General features: G+C 32.3%; 1 protein-coding gene across 1 annotated transcript; it reads left to right on the top strand.

Annotated features, from left to right (window-relative positions):
- The first annotated feature begins 8,915 nt into the window (after positions 1-8,915).
- LOC139499704 (heat shock 70 kDa protein 12A-like) lies at positions 8,916-15,152 on the top strand. The gene is made up of 5 exons (XM_071288435.1): positions 8,916-8,965; positions 9,238-9,578; positions 12,269-12,487; positions 13,378-13,537; positions 13,920-15,152. Exons 2-5 carry the CDS (start codon positions 9,258-9,260, stop codon positions 15,056-15,058), a joined length of 1,839 nt encoding a protein of 612 aa, XP_071144536.1. The 5' UTR covers positions 8,916-8,965; positions 9,238-9,257; the 3' UTR covers positions 15,059-15,152.
- Positions 15,153-21,631: the final 6,479 nt, after the last annotated feature.

Here is a 21,631-nt window from a genome sequence, read left to right as displayed (position 1 = left end):
CCAAATCTATAAGTGTTGTCTCACTTTTAATCAGTATATTCTGTGTAACTTTGCATAGATTGTCAATCCTTCTCTCTACGTCAGATATAGCGCTGCCATCTTTCACCCTTTTAGCAGCTGTTTCAATTGAAATGACAGACTTACAATTCTGATGTGATTCAGGTACACATGAATCGCATATGACTTTGTCATGTTGACAACAGTACAGTGCAATCTTTTGATAAGGATGATCTTCACAGTTCATGGACAAATTTAGAAGCGAAGAACTGAGCTGTTGTATCACTTTCATTGGTACTACCCTGTGAGGCGGGGACATCCTTTCATGAACTCTGGAACATGTCTTACATACAGGTTCAATGCAATCACTGCACCAGGAATCGGCTTTTTTGTTTTCCTCAACACGCCGACAACCAGCACACAATTTACTGTCCGCCATTCTGTAAGAAAAGTAATAAATAGCGTTTGCAGTATAAGTATGAACTTTGTTGCGGCCATGTCTGACTACAAATGATGTGTAAAGAATTTTCGGGTAGATGTAGACATGTTTATTATTTTATCTTATTTTATATTTTCGAAAGATATTTTTTTAGTATATGAATACCTTTTTATTTTTTTATGAAAATATTGATCACTCTTAAATGCATCAACACGATAGTATATGGAAATGTCTGATTCTAGCTATAGTAACAAAAAAAAAGTGCGTTCTTCAGAAAAAAAGAAGAAATACTTATTTGAAATATCTGATTCAACGAGCATCAACATTAAGACAAACTCAAAACTCAATGAAAATTCATGTTTTGTTTTGTCAGTCTTTATGGAAAAGGAGATGTAAACATCTGAAATGTCCGGAAAACTGTTAGCGGAGTTGGAAAAACAGTAACAAAACTGTGTTTCTTTAATGCTAGATTATGAGGATGTTGGACAACCATATCGCTAAATTAATGAAATAATTACATATAAATAAAAAATAATACGAACATTTCTGAATGACTTTTTTATATTTGTTGTCGTTTAAGCAGAAGCATAAAATTGAGAATGGAAATGGGGAATGTGTCAAAGAGAAAACAACCTACCATAGAGCAGACAACAGCAGAAGGCCACCAACAGGTCTTCAATGCAGCAAGAAATTCCCGCACCCGGAGGCGTCCTTCGGCTGGCCCCTGAACAAATATATATACTAGTTCAGTGATATTTTGATATTTCAAATTGTACACAAGAAACTAAAATTAAAAATAATGCAAGACTAACAAAGGCCAGAGGCTCCTGACTTGGAACAGGCGCAAAAATGCGGCGGGGTTAAACATGTTTATGAGATCTCAACCCTCCCCCTATACCTCTAGCCAATGCAGAAAAGTAAACGCATAACAATACGCACGTTAGAATTCAGTCCAAGAGAAGTCCGAGTCTGATGTCAGAAGATGTAACCAAAGAAAATAAACAAAATGACAATAATACATAAATAACATCAGACTACTAGCAGTTAACTGACATGCCAGCTCCAGACGACTTCAATTAAACTGATTGAAAGTTTATGTCTTCATCATATGAATATCAGGCACAATCCTTCCCGTGAGGGGTTTAGTATCATACCATCATAACATATATGAGAAGAACATCACTCGTGTCATGCCAACAACTGGCTTTTAAATAAATGTGTTTAGTTCCGATGCAAAGACCCTATAAGTGAATCAATATTAACGCCAAATATGCAATCTTAACTATATCCCTTCTTAATAAGTCTATTTAAAGGTTATGTTAGCTTCTGAGGTGACATTTTTGTTCTTTATAAAGAATATTTCCATTAAATATTGGATGTAAAATACATGAACGTATAAGAAGTCTGCATGTTGAGCTATATTTACGAATGATGTCCTTATACCAATGATAAAATTTAGTAAATGTTTTGACTAGTTTGTGATATTGAAAACCCTGGTGTAATAATTTTTCAGTAATACATAAATTTCTCTCGTTGAAATCTAAAACATTGTTACATACACGAGCGAATCGTACAAGATGCGATACATAAACACCGTAAGATGGTGACAAGGGAACATCACCATCTAAAAATGGATAATTAACGATAGGAAATGAGAAATCATCTCTTTTATCATAAATTTTAGTATTAAGCTTTCCGTTAATGATATAGATATCAAGATCGAGGAAAGGGCAGTGGTCATTGTTAGTATTAGCTTTATTTAAAGTAAGTTCAACAGGATAAATTTCTTTAGTATACATACTGAAGTCGTCATTTTTTAGAGCCAAAATATCATCCAAATATCTAAAAGTATTTTTAAATTTGTGTATTAGATGTTGTTTCGATGGGTCTTTGCTGATTTTTGTCATAAATTGTAACTCAGAACAATACAAAAACAGGTCCACAATAAGTGGTGCACAGTTAGTCCCCATTGGAATTCCGATAACCTGACGATATACGGAATCTTCAAAGCGAACAAAAATGTTATCTACATGTAGTAAAAATTCAAGGGCAGATATAGTATCAAAGCATGTCCAATTGACATAGTTTTTATGGCCCCAACACGAAGTTGTCGGTGCCATATAGTTTTACCCTTGTCCGAAATTCCGTCATTCCGTCATTCCGCAATAAACCATTATACGTAGTTTTTTTCTAAACGCCTTCATATGTTGGGCTGATTTTTGGTTTGTGATTTAACCATGATGAGTTACAGATCAAGTTTAAGTTTCGTTCCGCTACTTTGATTTTTTCTGAAATTACGGGCTTTGGATTTGTGATAAATTGTTGAAAATCACAGTTATACTGAATTTTTTTCTAAACTCCTTCAGATATTGGGCTGATTTTTGGTTTGTGAGTTAACCATGATGAGTTACAGATCAAGTTTAAGTTTTGTTCCTCTCCATTAATTTTTGCCAAAATTAAGGGTTTACAACTTTGAAAATTGTTGAAAATCACCGTTATACGGACTTTTTTTCTAAATGCTTTCAGATATTGGGCTGATTTTTGGTATGTGAGTTTCTCATGATGAGTTACAGATTAAGTTTAAGTTTTGTTCCTCTCCATTAATTTTTGCCAAAATTAAGGGTTTACAACTTTGCAAATTGTTGAAAATCACAGTTATACAGACTTTTTTTCTATAGGCCTCCACATTTTTAGCTGAGTTTTGTTAACAGTTATTCAGACTTTTTTTCTATAGGCCTCCACTTTTTGAGCTGAGTTTTGTTAACAGTTAATTTATAATTATGAACATATCAATGTGAGACTATCATCATTTTTGTGTCCACATGTGTTATTGCAGATTTTTCAACTTTTTGGGATGGGGCCATTCGTGTCGCTTTGACACATCTAGTTTTTTTTGTTTATTGCTACTAAAAATGACCTAAAAGTGTTTGAACATATATATTCACATTCTGACTTTTTAAATGCCAATTTAATTAGGTGCATGAATTTTTTCTTAATGAGATTGTAAGGCAATGTAGTATATAGGGTAGAAAAATCAAAACTTTGCACAGATTCAAAATCACCAATATAAGCATGCAATAGTTATCAAAGGTACCAGGATTATAATGTAATACGCCAGACGCCCGTTTCGTCTACATAAGACTCTTCAGTGACGCTCAGATCAAAACAGTTAAAAAGCCAAACAAATACAAAGTTGATGACCATTGAGGACCCAAAACCCAAAAAAGTTGGGCCAAATACGGCTAATGTTATCTACTCCTGGGGGTAAGAAAATCCTCAGTTTTTTGAAAAATTCAAAGTTTTGTAAACAGGAAATTTATAAAAATGACCATATAACTGATATCCATGTCAACACCGAAGTGCTGACTACTCACTTTATCAAGTACTTCCAACGAGTTTTTGACACTCCAAAAGTAATTAATTCCACTATTTTCGAAGGCCATATTTGAACAATTTATTATTAGGTTTTTGATTGTACCAAGTGTACTGGTAAGAAGAATAGATAATTTAGTAGTGGAACAATGACTTGAAGACGAAATAAATCTATATTTGTAAGGTGTTTTGTGTAACAGACTACTTTTTACAGTTTGTTGTAGATCAAATCATCCTCGGAGAAGGACCTACCGCAGTTAAATCAAATCTAGGTTACATTCTATCTATAACTATCATAAGTTGACAATATCATGATATGTATTTTTTTAAGTCGACTTAATCTGAAACTTAATGTCAACTAATCATGATAGTTATCTTGTCAAGTCGACTTTATAATGAATATATTATGATAACTTATCGTGACAAGTTGAAAAAAGATGGCACTTCAGTTAGAGCATTATTATACATTATCCTGACTTTTAAGCAAGGAAACAGGATAATTATGGCGACTTATTATTAACATTATCATGATACTTATCTTGTTAAGTCGACTTTATTTGAAATTAAATGTCAACTAAACATGATGATTATCTTGTCATGTCGACATGATAATGAAAATATCTTGATAAGTTATCTTGCTATCCTGACAAGTGGATGTCACTTATATGCCATCATGTGATTCCAAAGTTCTTTACTATTTTTGGAACTAAATATAGCGTTTAAGTAATATTCCTTTTTGCATTAATATTAACGACGTTGTATTATTACGCCTCTTTTTAAAGTTTTACAAATCTTTTTTTGAATGATACGTATTTCTGTATTGAATGGAATTTTTAATTTCTTCGTTGAACCATTCGTCTTGTCTAAATGTTTTACCCTTTTGGTTTTCATTGGTGCATGCTTCTTTATAACTTGATAAAAAAGTTCATCATCTTTACTAAATTTTAACACACCTATACTTTATTTCGATATGATTTTCTTTCTTTATCTTTATATTGATTTTTTTAAACAAGCATATAGGGTTGCGGTCACTTTTATACGGGGTATATATCTCTCAATTGATACGATATTCCCGTGCTTGCATTTCCTATCATGATTTTCTTGATAGAGGGTTACTGCTCACAAGGAAGCTATTAAATCAAGAGTTCCAAATGGTGAAGTTGAAATCATCCCTTCGTAAATTTTACGGACGCCATCACGAGTTGGTTGACCGTTATGGAATAACCATTTCACAAATGATATCGGATATGTTCCTCACGTCGTAACTACAATCCCCTTCCCTTTCATGAATTTGACCTACCGAATTAGACTATTTACCGGATTTGTAATCACATAAGCAACACGACGGGTGCCGCATGTGGAGCAGGATCTGCTTACCCTTCCGGAGCACCTGAGATCACCCCTAGTTTTTGGTGGGGTTCGTGTTGTTTATTCTTTGGTTTTCAATGTTGTGTCATGTGTACTATTGTTTTTCTGTTTGTCTTTTTCATTTTTAGCCATGGCGTTGTCAGTTTGTTTTAGATTTATGAGTTTGACTGTCCCTTTGGTATCTTTCGTCCCTCTTTTAAAAAGCATATGAAGGAACATGAAAATGTGCAATATTTTCAGGATTATTAGTGTAAATTTGATCAATAAGAGTTTCTTAATTGTCACAAATATGTGTTGCAGTGCAAATTTGTTGTTGAAGATTAAAATACCAAGTCAGGAATATGACAGTTGTTGTCCATTCGTTTGATGTGTTTTGTCATTTGATTTTGCCATTTGATAAGAGACTCAGTATTTTTGTGATTTTACTTTTTATGAAATTCATTCATTTTTTATTTTCCATTTTTGTCAAGTCATCATTAAAGTCCACTATTTAAATTATCTCTTTGTTTTCTGAAAGAGCTGCATTAAATTTCTACTTGACCCAGGACTGAGGGAAATGGTGGTCTATAAACAGTACAAATGAAGAAAGGTTTAGATTTTGGAAATTTTGCGGTCGTATAAAAAGGATAATACAGATATAGTTAAGTCTGCCCAATATCTTGACTTACATCTAGAAATTGACAATGGGGGTCGGTTGAATACAAAACTTTACGACAAAAGAGATAATTTCAGTTTTCCAATTGTTAAAATTTCATTTCTATGTAGCACCATTCCTGCAGCGCCTGCATACGGAGTATATGTCTTCTAATAGACCACATTCGAATTTGCCGGAAAAAAGTCGTCAATTATGCGCGTCTTTATGACGTCATTTGCCAATTAGAAGGGATCACCTGTATCCCTGCACTATTAGCGTTCATCAAGCGTCTTAGTTATCGTCATTGTGCAGGATAAACTAGAAATAATATTTGTTCCTTAGGTACCTAATCACAATTCCCTTATGATAGCAGTGCTTAATATCAATTATAAGAATTTAATTTGCCGAATAATTCGTGCAATCTAGCATTACCATTTGTTACTTCAATCGCTCAACAAAGGAACGGAGGTGACGAGGCCCCTAAACGTATGAATGATGTTCTCTAAAACAAAGTTTTTGACGGATTTGCAAGGAACTCGAAAGATGTCTATTGGAACGATATTCCCGAGCGTATATTTCCTATCAGTATTTCCTTCATAGACGGTTGTTGCTCACAATGAACCTATTAAACCTACGAATGGTGAAGATGAAATAATTCCTACGTTAATTTTACGGACGCCATCATGAGTTGGTTGACTATTATGGAATATCCGTTTCACAGATGATACCGGATATGTTCCATATTTCGTAACTTCAATCACGTATCCTTTTCTCGAATGTGACCTACCTAATTAGACTTACTACCAGGTTTGTAATAGTATGAGCAACATGACGGATGCAACATGTGGATCTGCCTACCCTTCCTGGGCACCTGAGATCACCCCAGTTTTTGATGGGATTAGTACGTATTTTGCAGTCTTTAGTTTTCTATGTTGTGTCTTGTGTCTTGTGTTCTGTTATTTGTCTGTATGTATTTTATTTCTTTTTAGCCATATAGTTGTCAGTTTAATTTCGGTCTCTGTGTTTGGATGTTCCTCTTGTGTCTTTCGACTCTTTTTTTCAACTATCTTATCACTAGAAGTTATTTTTTAAATTATATAGCCGAACATGTGCAGTTTTTCACAGTCATGTGTTTCTTGAAAATTATGACATGTGATATTAAAATTATGGTTCAGGGCATCACATATTTTTATATGTTTCTGTTAGGTAAATAAACTCATCATAGATACCAGGATTGAATTTTGTATTTACGCCATACGCGCGTTTAATCTACAAAAGACTCATCAGTGACGCTCGAATCCAAAAAATAAAAAGGCCAAATAAAGCACGAAGTTGAAGAACGTTGAGGATCAAAATTCCTAAAAGTTTTGCCAAATACAGCTAAGATAATCTATTCCTTATCTAACTTATTTCAGTATCATAAGATGACTAAACAACTTTTGATATATATTTAAAAGATCGCTACCCTTTATGCAGCTCTAGATATGTAAATATTTACGTTTGTCTTTTATCGAGACAAGAATATGGCAGTTGTAATCAAATAGTCCGTTTCTATGTATGTTGGCGGTTTATTTTTTGTAGCAGATCAGTGTGTCTCGTGTTCCGCTGTTTTCCTCTGGTAGTTGATGTGTTTTAATTGGTTTTGGTTTGTGACCCGGGTTTGTTTCATTTAAATCGAGTTATTAAACAACGATATACTACTGTAGGTGGCACGGTAGTATTTCCTGGCCCATAAGGGATAATGATAGCCTTTTTAGAATTTTCACCACTTTCTAACACTGCAAAAAAATCTACATTCACAGTTAACTGAAGTACTTTCATTTTACTATTCAGAAATGAATTTGAATATGTATCATGATCGTTTACTTTTTTTGCTATTTTTAAAAACCTAAGCCCACTAGTACATTTAGGTCTTTTATGGTGCAGTGAATACAAAATTCTCAAAAATTCTCAAAAATTCATTTTCATCTGTGTGTAAAATTATTTCATATTTTTCTACACCTCCTTCATCCCTCAGTTTGGGAAAGTATGTTCAGTTCATACTGTATTTTTTGTTCAATCACACTGTTTAGATACATTAACCTAAGTAGGGTACACAAAAGAGCAACCTAAATTCTGGAATGCAAATACTACGGTGCCACCTGTAATCTTTTTTTATGATCGTGTTCTCGCAAGGTAACGCTATTATTTGTAAAGAATTATGTGTAAATAGATATAGGAAGATATGGTATAAGTGCCAATGAGACAACTCTCAAGTAACAATTTATAAAGGTAAACCATTATATGTCAAGGTACAGTCTTCAACATGGACCGTTGAAGAAAATGAACAGAATGTCTGGTATCATTTGAAGGTAAACAGTTTTATTTATAATCCTATCAAAATTATAAAAGGTTGCAAATGATTTATCTCAGACGGAATTCAATTTGGTTAAATATTTTATCCATTGATAATCAATAAGAACGTTTCTACTTTGCTCAGATATATGTATATAGGAATGGAATGATAGCTTTTTGTTATCGTACATACCCTCGCTTTCAAAACGTGGAGTTAAAAAGTTAATTAGATTATCAACTTAAAAAGACGTTAATTTTAGTTGTAAGAGAAAGTGGTGTGAGTGCCAATGACATAACTCTCCATCTAAGTACCAATTTATAAAGGTAAACCATTAAAGGTCATGGTATGGCCTTCAACGCGGAGTATGTTTTCATTTTATGATTCAAAACATATAGCTTAAAATATGTGCTTTTTCAAATACTTTCATTTTAAATATCGTATCATGAACATTCGTTACACATTGTTATAAAGTTACAAATGTTTAAAAGGTTTTTCAGTCTAATAATTTATTCCCATAAGTGGATTATATATAAGTTATATACTATGTATCGTAAAATTTAAACTTTGATTTAATACCATTTTTTATTTGGGATAATGTATACAATTTTACATTTTTTTCAGTTCGGTAACTAATTAGTATAGTGTATAAATGAAAGAAACTACAATTCATAAGTTAAAACATTTACACAGATAATTACCTGAGAAGTATCCGGTTCCAAAGTCTGTAAGCAAGTGCCAGCTTGTCCGTAACCGATGTTATCAAATTCCTTGTCCTTCTAATGGTCATATGACGTCAGGATAGAGCTCTTTACAACTCAAGGTACAGAAGTATAATTAGAGTAAAATTCTAAAAGGCGCTTGTTTTTAAAATTAATCAGGTATGTATTTTGGCAAAAAATGTTTTTATGATTTCTTCAAGATTGATAGCATATTTTCTTCAACAACCTTTTATATAATAAGATATGACAAATTAATTCCACTGGGGCTGTCAATCAATAAAACTTAAGTTCAATGCTGTACATTTCAATAATAAAACTTCATGGGTGACAATGGATTATATCTGGAGACTGAAATACTTCATTACAATTTAAGGAACTTACAATAAAAGTGAGATGTCAAAAACCAAAATAAAATTGGTTGCTGCAGCAATAGACTTTGGGAGCCACGGATCTGGTTACGCTTTCTCTTTTCGACATCAGTTTGATGCTAACCCAATTGATGTTTCGTCACCAATGTGGTCACCAGAAAGTAGTGGTGACCGTTTTTATAAGACTCCGTCTGCCATGCTGCTTGACTCCAATAAGAATTTGGTGGCTTTCGGACATGATGCAGAAGACCGCTACTCTGTAATTTGTGAAGAAAATGAACAGAATGCCTGGTATTATTTGAAGGGTTTCAAAATGAAATTGTATAGAGCAGTGTTGGCAGAGAAGGTAAACAGCTTGTTTTATGAAGTATTAATATTATAAAAGGTACTCAGTGATTGATCTCGGACGGAATTCAATTTGGTTATATATGTTATCTATTGATAATCAATACGTACGTATCTACTGTTGCTCTGATATATGTATATATGAATGGAATGATAAGTTGTTTGGTGTTGTACATACTTCTCGCTTTCAAAAGCTCGAGTTATGTAGTAAATTAACTTATCACCTTGAAGAGACGTTTATTGTCATAACGTGCATCTGGTTGAGTACATTTGGTACCGTTAATGTTTTATGAGATATTTCGTTTGTCCGCTTATTCTACTGTCCATCCATCCATTTTTTCGCTCTTTTTTCTGTTTACTTTTGTATCCCCAACTGCAGCGCTGCTGAACTGCTTTGGATAATAACTTTTGGAGAATTTACCTTACCAAAGTAAGAACATTACCATTGCTTTATTTGATGATACCCATTTTGCACCCTCACCTCACAACTCCTCCTTAATCCCTTATTACAAGTTATTGGAAAATGCTCACAATTTTTAACAAATAAAGCCATTGTGTACCTGCTATACAAAGCAAAGATACCAGACGCGTTTCATCTACGTAAGACTCAGTAGTTCTGTTCGAGAAAAAAGTGTTACTTTCAAATAAAGTACGAAGTTAAAGATTATTAATTGATTTGTGGTCGGATTATTTTGAGGGGTTTTCCCTTAGTAAATCATTGACGTTACAAGAAGTTGTAATGATATGTTGTGAGCTTTAGTCATAGAACCGGGTATAACTGGTACCATTTCTTCTACATCGTATTTGTAGAGTAGCAGTAGTTGCAGTAGAAAATGTATTTTAAAATTTGTATCCATAGAATAGTTAATGACTGACATACTGTTCCGTCTTCTTGATTTGATCCAGCACAGTCAGTATTAAATGTTACATCCAAATCCAAAAATCATATATGCTTGATGAATCTGTTGTATTTGATCAAGATGCAGTATAAGATGAACACAGCGCAGAATCAACAGAATCATTGCATTTTAAAAGATTGTAAAAAATGATAAATTATACTTCTCTTAATGAAATCATCTTAATGAGAGAAAAAAAAACATAACTTAAAACAACTTAAAAAAATATATATCAACCACGCAGTATATTACTAGGAAAATAGGAGATAAAGAATACTCATACTTTTTTTTTTATTGTATATCATAATTCTTCATTAACATTCATAGAGCATTCATGTAGCATGTATAGGCTTTTTGCAAATTATTTCGATTATTAATTCAATAATTACTCCATATATTACAAAGAAAAAAGCGTATATCTGCAGCATCACTAATTTCAGTGAACTCTTTGAAATATCTGACAGTGAAATATTTTGTGTTACTGTCATGTACTCTAGTCACTGTAATTAGTCATAAAAAATAATGATTATTATAAAATGTAGGCTTTTAATTTTCGTTCACATCGAAAGAAAGATGTGTTCATCAATTATCAAACTTTATTTCTAAAATCTATGCAAATCTTTGCAAAGCATGAATCATGAAAAAGTTCACCTTTATTACAGAACAAAATGCTTGTTCTTGCGAAGACACTTTCCCAATCAATTATGAGTGAAAGTGGGATAGACCATAGAAAAATTCAACTATGTAAGGTTTGGAAGTGGATTTGTTAGTAAGGTATCCAATATGAAGAAGGAAGATCGACATTCTCTTCTCAGATATTGAAACACATAAGAAAAGTACACGTTAAAGATTTCTTTTTTAATTTCGTTTCTGGGACTTTGGTTCAAGTGTAACGAATAAAGTGAATTCAGATAACTGTAAAAGAGGGGCGAAAGATACCAGAGGGACAGTCAAACTCATAGATCGAAAAAAAAACTGACAACGCCATGGTTAAAAATGAAAAAGACAAACAGACAAATATAAGTACACAAGACACAACATAGAAAACTAAAGACTAAGCAACACGAAATTATTTTATTTAAAAGACCTGTTTAATCATGTGGATCTCACTTGTTTTATTGTAGACTTAAAGATCTCGTTTGCTTATGTATTATACATTTTTTGTGCACTTTCTGAATCTAGTAACTATGTTTGAAAATGAACTGAGTTGAACTCTGTTTTCATCATTACTTACGTAACCGTCAGATTTTGAATTACATGCTTTTGAATAGTATGTATTGTGCAGGATTGAAGGACACTGTTAAATCAACATTACGAAAGATATGTTAATACATTGGGTATATACAGAAATCTGTATGCGTCGATGCTTATTCTATTGTGACTAATTCATTAAATAAAATTTAAAATGATTCTTCAAGTTACTGGTAGGAAGTGATTAAGTTTAGAGATTTGATACAATGGCGATAAAAAAACAGTTTGAATATAGGTTTAGCACGAACTTCTGGTAGTAACAACAAACATTATATCACCACACAGCTTACAGAAGAGGAGCGAAAGATAGTCAAACTTATAAATCTAAAATATACTTACAATGCCATGGCTACTAAATGAAAAGACAAACAGAAAAATACCAGTAAACAAAACACATAGAAAACTAAAGACTAAGTAACACGAACCCACCAAACACTGGGGTGATCCAAAATTACTTCATTTTGCTCATGTTCAAACATATTTGCCTTAACTGCAATAACAAAAAAAAGTTTTAAAAAAATATGATTTATAAACTGCTTTACAGGATATACGAAAAGATTTTGAAATGACAGATATCAATGGTAAAGCTATATCAGCCAAATTAGTTATAAAACTAGCCATCCAGTACCTCCGAAAACATTTACTTGACCAATTTAAAGAAAGAAATATTGGAGTTGATGCAAATGATATAGAATGGGTTATAACAGTTCCAGCTATTTGGAATGATGCATGTAAACAGTTTATGAGAGATGCAGCAGAAGAAGTGAGTACCAAATCATGTGTCCTGTTAATAAGAACTAAACAGCAAGCAAATGGTCTTCGTAAGATGTAAGGCAAATAAACGAGCAATTGCTTACTAGGTGGTATGTAATGGTGCATCTGATATAAAAAAATTATGACTGTGAAGTGTTCCCATTGATTCAAATTAGAGAAAATGATAGATTAAATGCATAAAAAATAAATAAATCAGAATCAATAAAAGGGGATTTTACATGAACGCAATATGGAACTAGACCAGGTGTATTGACAGGGTTATCATGCAAAGTTGACATATTTGTTATCAATCCTAATTTAAATTCATTCATCTATATATATAGAGAACAAGATCAAGATAGGAAGCTCATCTTCTATTTGTTTATTCTGTACTCAAGGTCACCTTAACTGTAATACAAGCACTTAATGATATGTAGGATTTTAGGCACATGGCATAATGAATATTGCTTAACGAGAAATTAGACAACTTCACTGTCAACTTGGCAAGATGTTTTCTATTTTATCTCTTGAGAAGATTTATTTTGTATTCTGCTACATACGAATACAATAAGTATCCAATGAATTACTGAATATTTGTTGAAATAGTTTTGATTCAGTTTTCGTCAAACTCATCAACTATCTTATTGGTCAAAGTTCTGGCATAAGTGATTGATCATCGCCTATGTAACTGAAAAATTCTAGGAACAAGATAGAACAAAAGCTTTAATATCACATGTTGGCAAACTTACGTTTAAGGTGGAATATCATACTATTCACTATTGAAAATTCTGATAACAGCTATGATTTTAATATACAAAATGCCAGCTATAAACAATAAACATCAAGTATACCTAGGGTTACATAGTGAATATACTACCAATAAAACTGATTATCTTTCAGGCCGGTATACATGGTGATATGTTTTCCATTGTGTTCGAACCAGAAGCTGCATCTGTTTATGCCAGGCTATTGCCAGTTGAAAAATTCATAGGCGAAAACAAGTCGACTATTCTGAAGACTTTTGATCCAGGAACCAAATTCATTGTTGTAGATGCTGGAGGTAAGACCTTTTTTCACAGAGACGAGAATATTGAAAAAAGTAAAATCACAAAAATACTGAACTCCGAGGAAATTTTAAAAAGAAAAGTCCCTATCATATTCCTGATTTGGTACAGGCATTTTATTATGTAGATAATGTGGATTGAAAAGTATAGTTATGATACAAGTTAGAGAGATTTCCCTGTGTTTTGTATCTTCATAGTGAGAGTAACGAACTACTGAATTATCAAATTGAAATATTAAATATTGTTGTAATCATAGATCTTTATAGTATAAATTTCTTTGTGTTTTTTAAAAATGTTCTATTCAAACAAGAACTTTAAACATAGAAGTCTACGTTGTAAAATACTTAACCAGATGATATTTTAATTAATATATTGTAGGCGGTACAGTTGATATTTCTACTCAAGAAGTCGCACCGAACGGAGAATTGAAGATTATTCACAGAGTATGTGGAGGCTCTTGGGGTGGTGAAATGGTCAATGAGAAATATAGAATTGTTCTCACAAAACTTGTTGGAGGTCCTGTTTTAAAACAATTTAAAAGGGAACACGGGGCAGATTATAATGAGATGATGAGAGATTTTGAGCGTAAAAAGAAGACATATAAATTAAACAGTACAGAAACTGTTAATACTAGATTTCCTCTTTCACTGAAAGATATTATAGCCGATTCTGTAGATAGTTCGATTGATAGTGTAATAAACGAATCGACTTTTAAAGGTCAAATAAGCACGAGACGGGATAAAATATTTATAAAACCAGATTTGTTTCTAACATTCTTCAAGGAATCATGTGATCTGACTGTCGAAGAAATCAGATCTGTTCTCAACCATCCACGTTGTGAAGACGTCTCAGCTTTAATGATGGTTGGTGGGTTTTCAGAGTCGGATGTTTTACAAGATGCTGTCAAAAAATCATTTCCAGAATTAGACGTTTTTGTTCCGGTAGATGGAGGTTTATCAGTTCTTAAAGGTGCTGTCATTTATGGACATAATCCAAACGTCGTAGCTTCACGAGTATGTAACTATACATATGGTGTAAGTTTAAGTGTTCCATTCAAAACAGGGGTTCATCCTGAAAGCAAACGATATACTTGGGATAATGAAGAGTGGTGTCGCCATGTTTTTCGTGTTTGTTTTAAAGCAGATCAGGATGTTAAGGTCGGGGATATTGCTCAAATTGAACTGAATGACACTTTTGTCACTTCTGCTTTTCAATGTAGACGAACACATCCGCTTAGGGCAGAAATATATATTTCTGATAAGCCAGATCCAAAGTTTATAACAGATGAAGGCTGCCAAAAACACGCCGTTATTCACGTGAAACCATCTGGAGGAAAGTGGCCTGAACAGGTCTTTGGGTGGGTAGAACTAAAAGTGGCGGGAACTGAAATTATTGGAACCTACGTAAATGCTACAACAAAAGAAAGGACTTCAACAAAATTTGAATTTCTACCTTCAGGTTATAAATTCACCAAAGGAGAAAAGAAAAGATTGTTTGATCCGGCGGCTTCCGAATGATCTGATTCTATTTAGAGTATATGATTTAGTTTCATAGAGTATATTTCATTAAAAAAAAATGCTGAATGTTTTGATAAAACGTAATCAATTATAATCCATCTCAGTGTTTAAAAAGGAATTTAGAACATACTCGCCCCTTCTCTTCAAATGGAAATACCGTACTTCCCCTTTTATTTGTCATGGTATATGGATTTCCATAGAATGCTATACATGAATAACTTTCATTGTATATTTATTAAGAAAGTGAACTAGTAATAATTGCCCAACCGAAGTGTCCAATCCCCTGATGTAATTTCCATAGGAAAAGAGTGAAAGAAAACTGACCATGGGTACCGTTGTTTGTCTAATTTTTATGAATAAAAACAAGAGATTAGAAGTTTTAACTTTTGCAAACGTTGTTCAATTGTATATGGAACAAACGAATGAAAATGATGCAAAGGTATAGGTAAAATAATGTAAAATCTAATTTGTTCACGAGACCTTATAGTTGGTGTTGTTTAAGAAAGCTGATTAACACTACAGTGTGTGTTGTTTCTGTTGAGAAATAACACTTCGTCTTCTCTGCAATGACTGCCTTTTCGTCTGTTACACCAATTATTTTAGTAAGAGTATTATTCTGAGACAGCGGAATTTTCCTGTTTAGTCTGTAAGGTAATGAAGTTTAAAGAACATTTAGGGTAAGCATCTACTTCCTTATAGTACCATATATCAATGTAAATCTTTTAATTTAACGTTCCTTGAAAAGGACTTCGTGGTTTACATAATTGATAAATAGAAATATTAGTCTAATAACTTGTGATAGAAGTTGTGAATCCAATTGAGGAACGAACTTAATCTGAACGTTTTTCTCAGTAGATTCTCTGTAAACAGATAAAGTCCCAATAACGATTTCTTGCTCTATAATATCGTATAAGCTGATCAAGATGATGGAGACGGACGTAGCCTACATTCCTGCTGACAACAGAGTACTTTCGTATTGTAGGGATACCCAAATTTCGTAAATAACCATTACAATGGTGCTATTTATTATTCTGTACACTTTAGGTAGGACTCAAATACAACTTTCCTTTCTGTGACATTTAAGTAAGACCTGGCTTCGTGCGTTTCTAAAAACATCTACAAAAGACATTTTTATCAACTACATTGATACATATAAAGTAAAGCATTTGCAGAGATGGGAATTTTGAATTGATAACAATAGGTACTTAGGGGAGACAATCTGCTCTGTAATGTATAATGTGTTTGCAATAGATCAGCCATTTCAGCAGACCATTTGTAAGGCAAGCCGTTCTCGTCAAAACTATGTTTATATATTTGTTTAGGGGCCAGCTGAAGGACGCCTCCGGGTGCGGGAATTTCTCGCTACATTGAAGACCTGTTGGTGACCCTCTGCTGTTGTTTTTTTTATTTGGTCGGGTTGTTGTCTCTTTGACACATTCCCCATTTCCATTCTCAATTTTATTAAACCATTTTTTCGAAAAATTTACACACTGAGAATTACAACAAAGCACACTCAGATTTAAAAACTTCAAAACACACACTGAGATTTAAAAACTTCAAAACACACACTGAGAATTAAAAACTACACACTGAGAATTAAAAATTACACACTGAGATTTCATAAAGACGCACTGAGATTACAAACAAGAAAAACACACACTGAGAATTGAAAATTACACACTGAGAATTGAAAATTACACACTGAGATTTCAAAAAGACACACTTAGAATAAATAAACTGAAAACACACACTGCGAATTTGAAATGACACACTGAGAATTTAGAATTACACACTGAGATTTGTGCGCACTTTTTATGCGCACATATCTAATTAGCATACTTAATCTGAATCTATTACAAGCTTAAAACAACTAGGGGACATAACTCGTTAGTCCTTCGATTTGGTTCCAAATTATTTATAAAAAAAAACTTCAGAAATACAAGAACAAGAAAAATACCCACTTACTCTTATTACAAAATATAATCAAATGGTAAAAACTTTATTAAAATTATAAGAAAACATTGGAACAATCTTCAAAAAAACAAAGAATGCAGTGAAATTTTTACTCAAGTGTCTATTATAGCATATAAACATAACAAAAATATAAAGATTACCATGCGAAAGGGTAACAGTTGGAAGACTTTTGAAAAGGGACCCATGCTTAAGCCTAAGTAAAAAAAAAATCCCGATACACTGGTAGTAATGATCTGAATTATAGGCAACAAACTTATGAATATGAGCGATGTTAAGTCTTGAAATTTATTACGAATGTTGGTTGAATGAATCGCATTTCATTATAAAAACAAGAGTTCTTGAGATCAAGATATTAATCTGTTGAATTATTCATCTCATGAATATTCATTAGTAATTTGCATATTAATCTCTGTGTGTAATTAACAATTCTCAGTGTGTCTTTTTAAAATCTCAGTGTGTCTTTTTAAAATCTCAGTGTGTAATTTTGAATTCTCAGTGTGTGTTTTTTATTTTTTTAAATCTCAGTGTGTAATTACAATTTTCTCAGTGTGCTATTTTTTAAACATAGTTTTGACGAGAACGGCTTGCCATACATTTGTCGTCTTTGGTACTTGTAAATGGACAAAAGTTTTGATTTTGATAAGTTATATCAAAAATCATTTCGAGAAAAATTTGCAGTAAGTTATGCATGCGCAACAACACAGCAATGTAATTATATTTAGGCGCCACGTATGGCTAATATAAGATAAGAGTTACTTAATGCATGATTGCCAATGCAACAACTACCTAACAGAGTCCAAATGAAGCAGATTTACGCAAATATGGGTCACCGTATGGCTTCAATATTAAACAAAATTCATTATTGGCCGCTATTAAAGGCCCCGAAATCAACTCTCCCTTTAAACCTGGGAAAGTGATATAACATCAAAGAAACTGTAAAAATAATTTGGAAATGGCTTAACTCATTAGACGAATTCATTCGTTCTTATGTTGAACGTAATACCACTGTCCCAGGTTAGGGGGACCACATTATTTGAGTATGTGCCTGTCCCAAGCCAGGCGCCTGTAATTCAGTGGTTGTCGTTTGTTTATGTGTTACATATTTGTTTCTCGTTCATTTTTTTTTATATAAATAAGGCCGTTAGTTTGGTCTCTTGTGGACAGTTGTCTCATTGGCAATCATACCACATCTTCTTTTTATATATATCATTAGACGAAACACAACACAACTAACATTAAGACAAAAGTAACAATATTCGAGTATATACATACGCAGTTACTGAACGCCAATAAAACTAAAAATATATTATGTTCTACCAGAATAATGTTCATTGGTCAAAGGAACAGAGATTTTTGATTTTTCCCTATTGAATGGGATAGACCTGTTGCTTTCCTAGCCCGTCAGTATGTTTTGTTGTTTGTCAACGGAAGGGGGCCAACCGTTAAACACAGAAATAGATCACAATTGATAGAAACTTCGGTTTTGCTTCTCTTATTTTAGCAAAGATTTTTTTTTAAATAGAAACAATGTTGCAAAGGCAAATCTACAATTGAACAACTGTCTCATAGTTTGTCCAATTGTGCGAAATCAGAGTTTTTCTGACAAACAGAACAAAATATTGATATGAAAGGATAGACGAATACGTACGACAGCAGTTTTCATTTCAATTTTCTGGACATTAGTAGTTTATAAATAACCAAATGAATTAGAGTCAGAATAAAGAAATATAACTCTGATAGTTAATTTGCATTTTACTTCCTTATGTAATGATTTAAAAAAAAAATTAATGTCCATCAAGTTGTCAATTCAAATTAGCATGAAAGCGGTAAGTAATGAAACAGATTGGGTTTCAATGATTGATTCAAGTAAAATTGTGAAAGAACCGTGTCAAATGAAAAAATAAACACGCTCTAAAGTGAAAATTTACTTTATGCAAAGGTATAGTTCATGTTTATATCAAAATTTATATACTATAGTATGGTCAATGAGACAAATATCCATCCGAGACCAGTGAACAAGGTGGTAAATACCAGCATAGGTCACCGAGTGGTTATCAACAATGAAAAAACATGTATGTCGTACAGAAATAAGCCATAAAAGGCATCAGCGGGAAAATGTGAAAAAAAATCAAAAGAGAAAACCGATGGACTGATTTATGCTTAAAATAAGAAACCGTAAAAACAAATGATTTAGACTACAGCTTTTAGCAATTTTTAATAATAATATGATAGAGCTAATCGTAAAAACATAGTAAAAAATTCGTTTCAAACGGATGCATTGTATTTCATTACCTTACATCATCGCCCTTTATCTTTAGGATCAATTGTTTTAATTAATATTGCATTTAAAGTACGGTATACTCAAGAAGAAGGTAGACAAGGTAGTGTACAGATGTAATTTAATATGTCGAAATTACATTTGCTAATTGTGATTGTCACGAAAAAATTTCAAATTGGAATTTTGTTAAAGCAGAAGACATTTAAATCGATAAAATACCAATTTAACGCTGCAGCAAAAAATACAACATTGTGTTTTGTTAAGGTAGCACAATACAAAGATTTGTTCACTCCCAATCAGACATCTTTAAACTGATGTAATTCCACTCATCCTCCTTTATATTTTATAAATTAGGTACCAAAAGAAAGAAGAAAGATGAATCTTTCAAATTGTGATAATTTCATTATGACATAATTATTACATAATCAATTGTTATGTAATTAGTTGCTATATTGTGATGTCCACACTTGAATGAATTTAGCGTCTTTGTTCTTCATAGCATCCCAAAATATTTTATAGATTCTTGTGCAACACAACTTGACCTCCAAAACTGTGTCTCAGATTTCCAATAGAACAAATTTTATACCCAATTGATTTTATACCCAATTGATTTTAGTGATCTCTTATGAATTGATGTTGCAAACTTCATTGAAGATTTATGAGAGAATGAAATACAATAGGAAAAATCTGAGACACAGTTTTGGAGGTCAAACTGTGTTCTGCAAGAATCTATAAAATATTTTGGGATGCTATGGATAACAAAGAAGCTAAATTCATTCAAGTATGGATATCATTATATAGCAACTAATTACATAACAATTAATTATGTAATAATCATGTCATAATGAAATTATCACAATTTGAAAGATTAATCATTCTTCTTTCTTTTGGTACCTCAATTATAAAATTTATCGAAGGATGAGTGGAATTACATCAGTTTAAAGATGTCTGATTGGGGATGAAAATCTTTGTATTGTGCTACGAACGAGTCGAGCCTCAGCAGAAAATAAGATGTTTAAATTCATTTTTAGAAAATGAATCGACAAAAGCTAATTCCTTGTTAACTTTCATTATAAATCTAAACCTGAAAACATTCAATTATACACTGAATAACTTGTCCCATAAATTTTATACGACCGACATGACATATTTTAATGTAAATTGATATTAAATTATTAAATTATTCACAACAAGTAATGGAATCCGACAATACATTATAAGTGGTCGGGACTTCTGGATCATGATATGCATTTTCATTCAGACACAAATACAAGAACGACCCTTTGAATATTTCAACATATTCTTGGATAGGGTTTGTTTATAAATCACCGTCAAGTATCCACATACGTGAACGCAAAAACAAAGGACCGAATATCAACGAGGTTTGAATTCCTTCCAACAGGTTATAAAACATTAAAAGGAGAACGTGAAAGAATGCGTGAAATGGATTGACAGACGTCAGAATTTCTTTTAATGTTATTCATACTACTTTAATATTTCTAAGAATACTAGTCATAATACAAGATTAAAATTGAAAGTATTTTAATGAAGTTGCTTTAACATTGAATTTATATTCGTGATATTGTATATATTTTGCTTAATATGTTATATCTTTAAAAGAAAACCGACTTCCAAATGTAGAACACATAACAATTTAGGGCCCCTGATTAGGATTGTAGTTTTTCCCTTTCTTTCGATGGTTGATTTTATCAGGGTTTTTTTTACTTCTGAGTTTTGCATTTAAATTGGAGTTTGTTATTTTAGTAAATAAAATTGTATGGACGACAGACTTATGTTAAAGAATCAGTTTGGATCTCTGTATGTGTCTTCTGGTTTGGTGATTCAGATTGCTTTTTTTTCAATGAATAATGAAGAGTACCCCAAAGTTTGATATGATATGCCACAAAGTGAATTATTATTTATCATTATTATACAGTATTTATAACAGCGCATTAATTGTGGATCCTCAATGCTCTTCAACTTTGAACTTGTTTGGCTTTATAACTATTTTGATATGAGCGTCACTGATGAGTCTTATGTAGACGAAACGCGCGTCTGGCGTACTAAATTATAATCCTGGTACCTTTGATAACTATTTATAATATTAAAATAACCCGAAGCGCTTTAAAACATATATACATTAACATATTTAAGTATTAACAATAAAATATGAAAGCCCATGTTATAAAATCATAAAACAAACAGATTTTGGAAAAAAATGCATATAAAACTATTAAATTTACTGATAAACAATAAAATCTATATAAAATGAGTATGGTAAAATTTAGGAGATATTGAAACCATACAAATAAAAGTAGGTT

Source organism: Mytilus edulis, chromosome 1, assembly GCF_963676685.1.
Source record: "Mytilus edulis chromosome 1, xbMytEdul2.2, whole genome shotgun sequence".
NCBI lineage: Eukaryota > Metazoa > Mollusca > Bivalvia > Mytilida > Mytilidae > Mytilus > Mytilus edulis.
Note: the sequence above shows the minus strand (reverse complement) of the source record. Positions and strands in the feature narration are given on the sequence as shown.

What these genes read in the sequence shown, in the direction of transcription:
- LOC139499704 (XM_071288435.1), top strand. Translation starts at nt 9,258, where the DNA reads ATGTCAAAAACCAAAATAAAATTGGTTGCTGCAGCAATAGACTTTGGG. An exon ending in GAGCAGTGTTGGCAGAGAAG is followed by an intron (nt 9,579 to 12,268) that starts GTAAACAGCTTG and finishes ACTGCTTTACAG; the next exon opens with GATATACGAAAAGATTTTGA. An exon ending in CATTGTTGTAGATGCTGGAG is followed by an intron (nt 13,538 to 13,919) that starts GTAAGACCTTTT and finishes AATATATTGTAG; the next exon opens with GCGGTACAGTTGATATTTCT.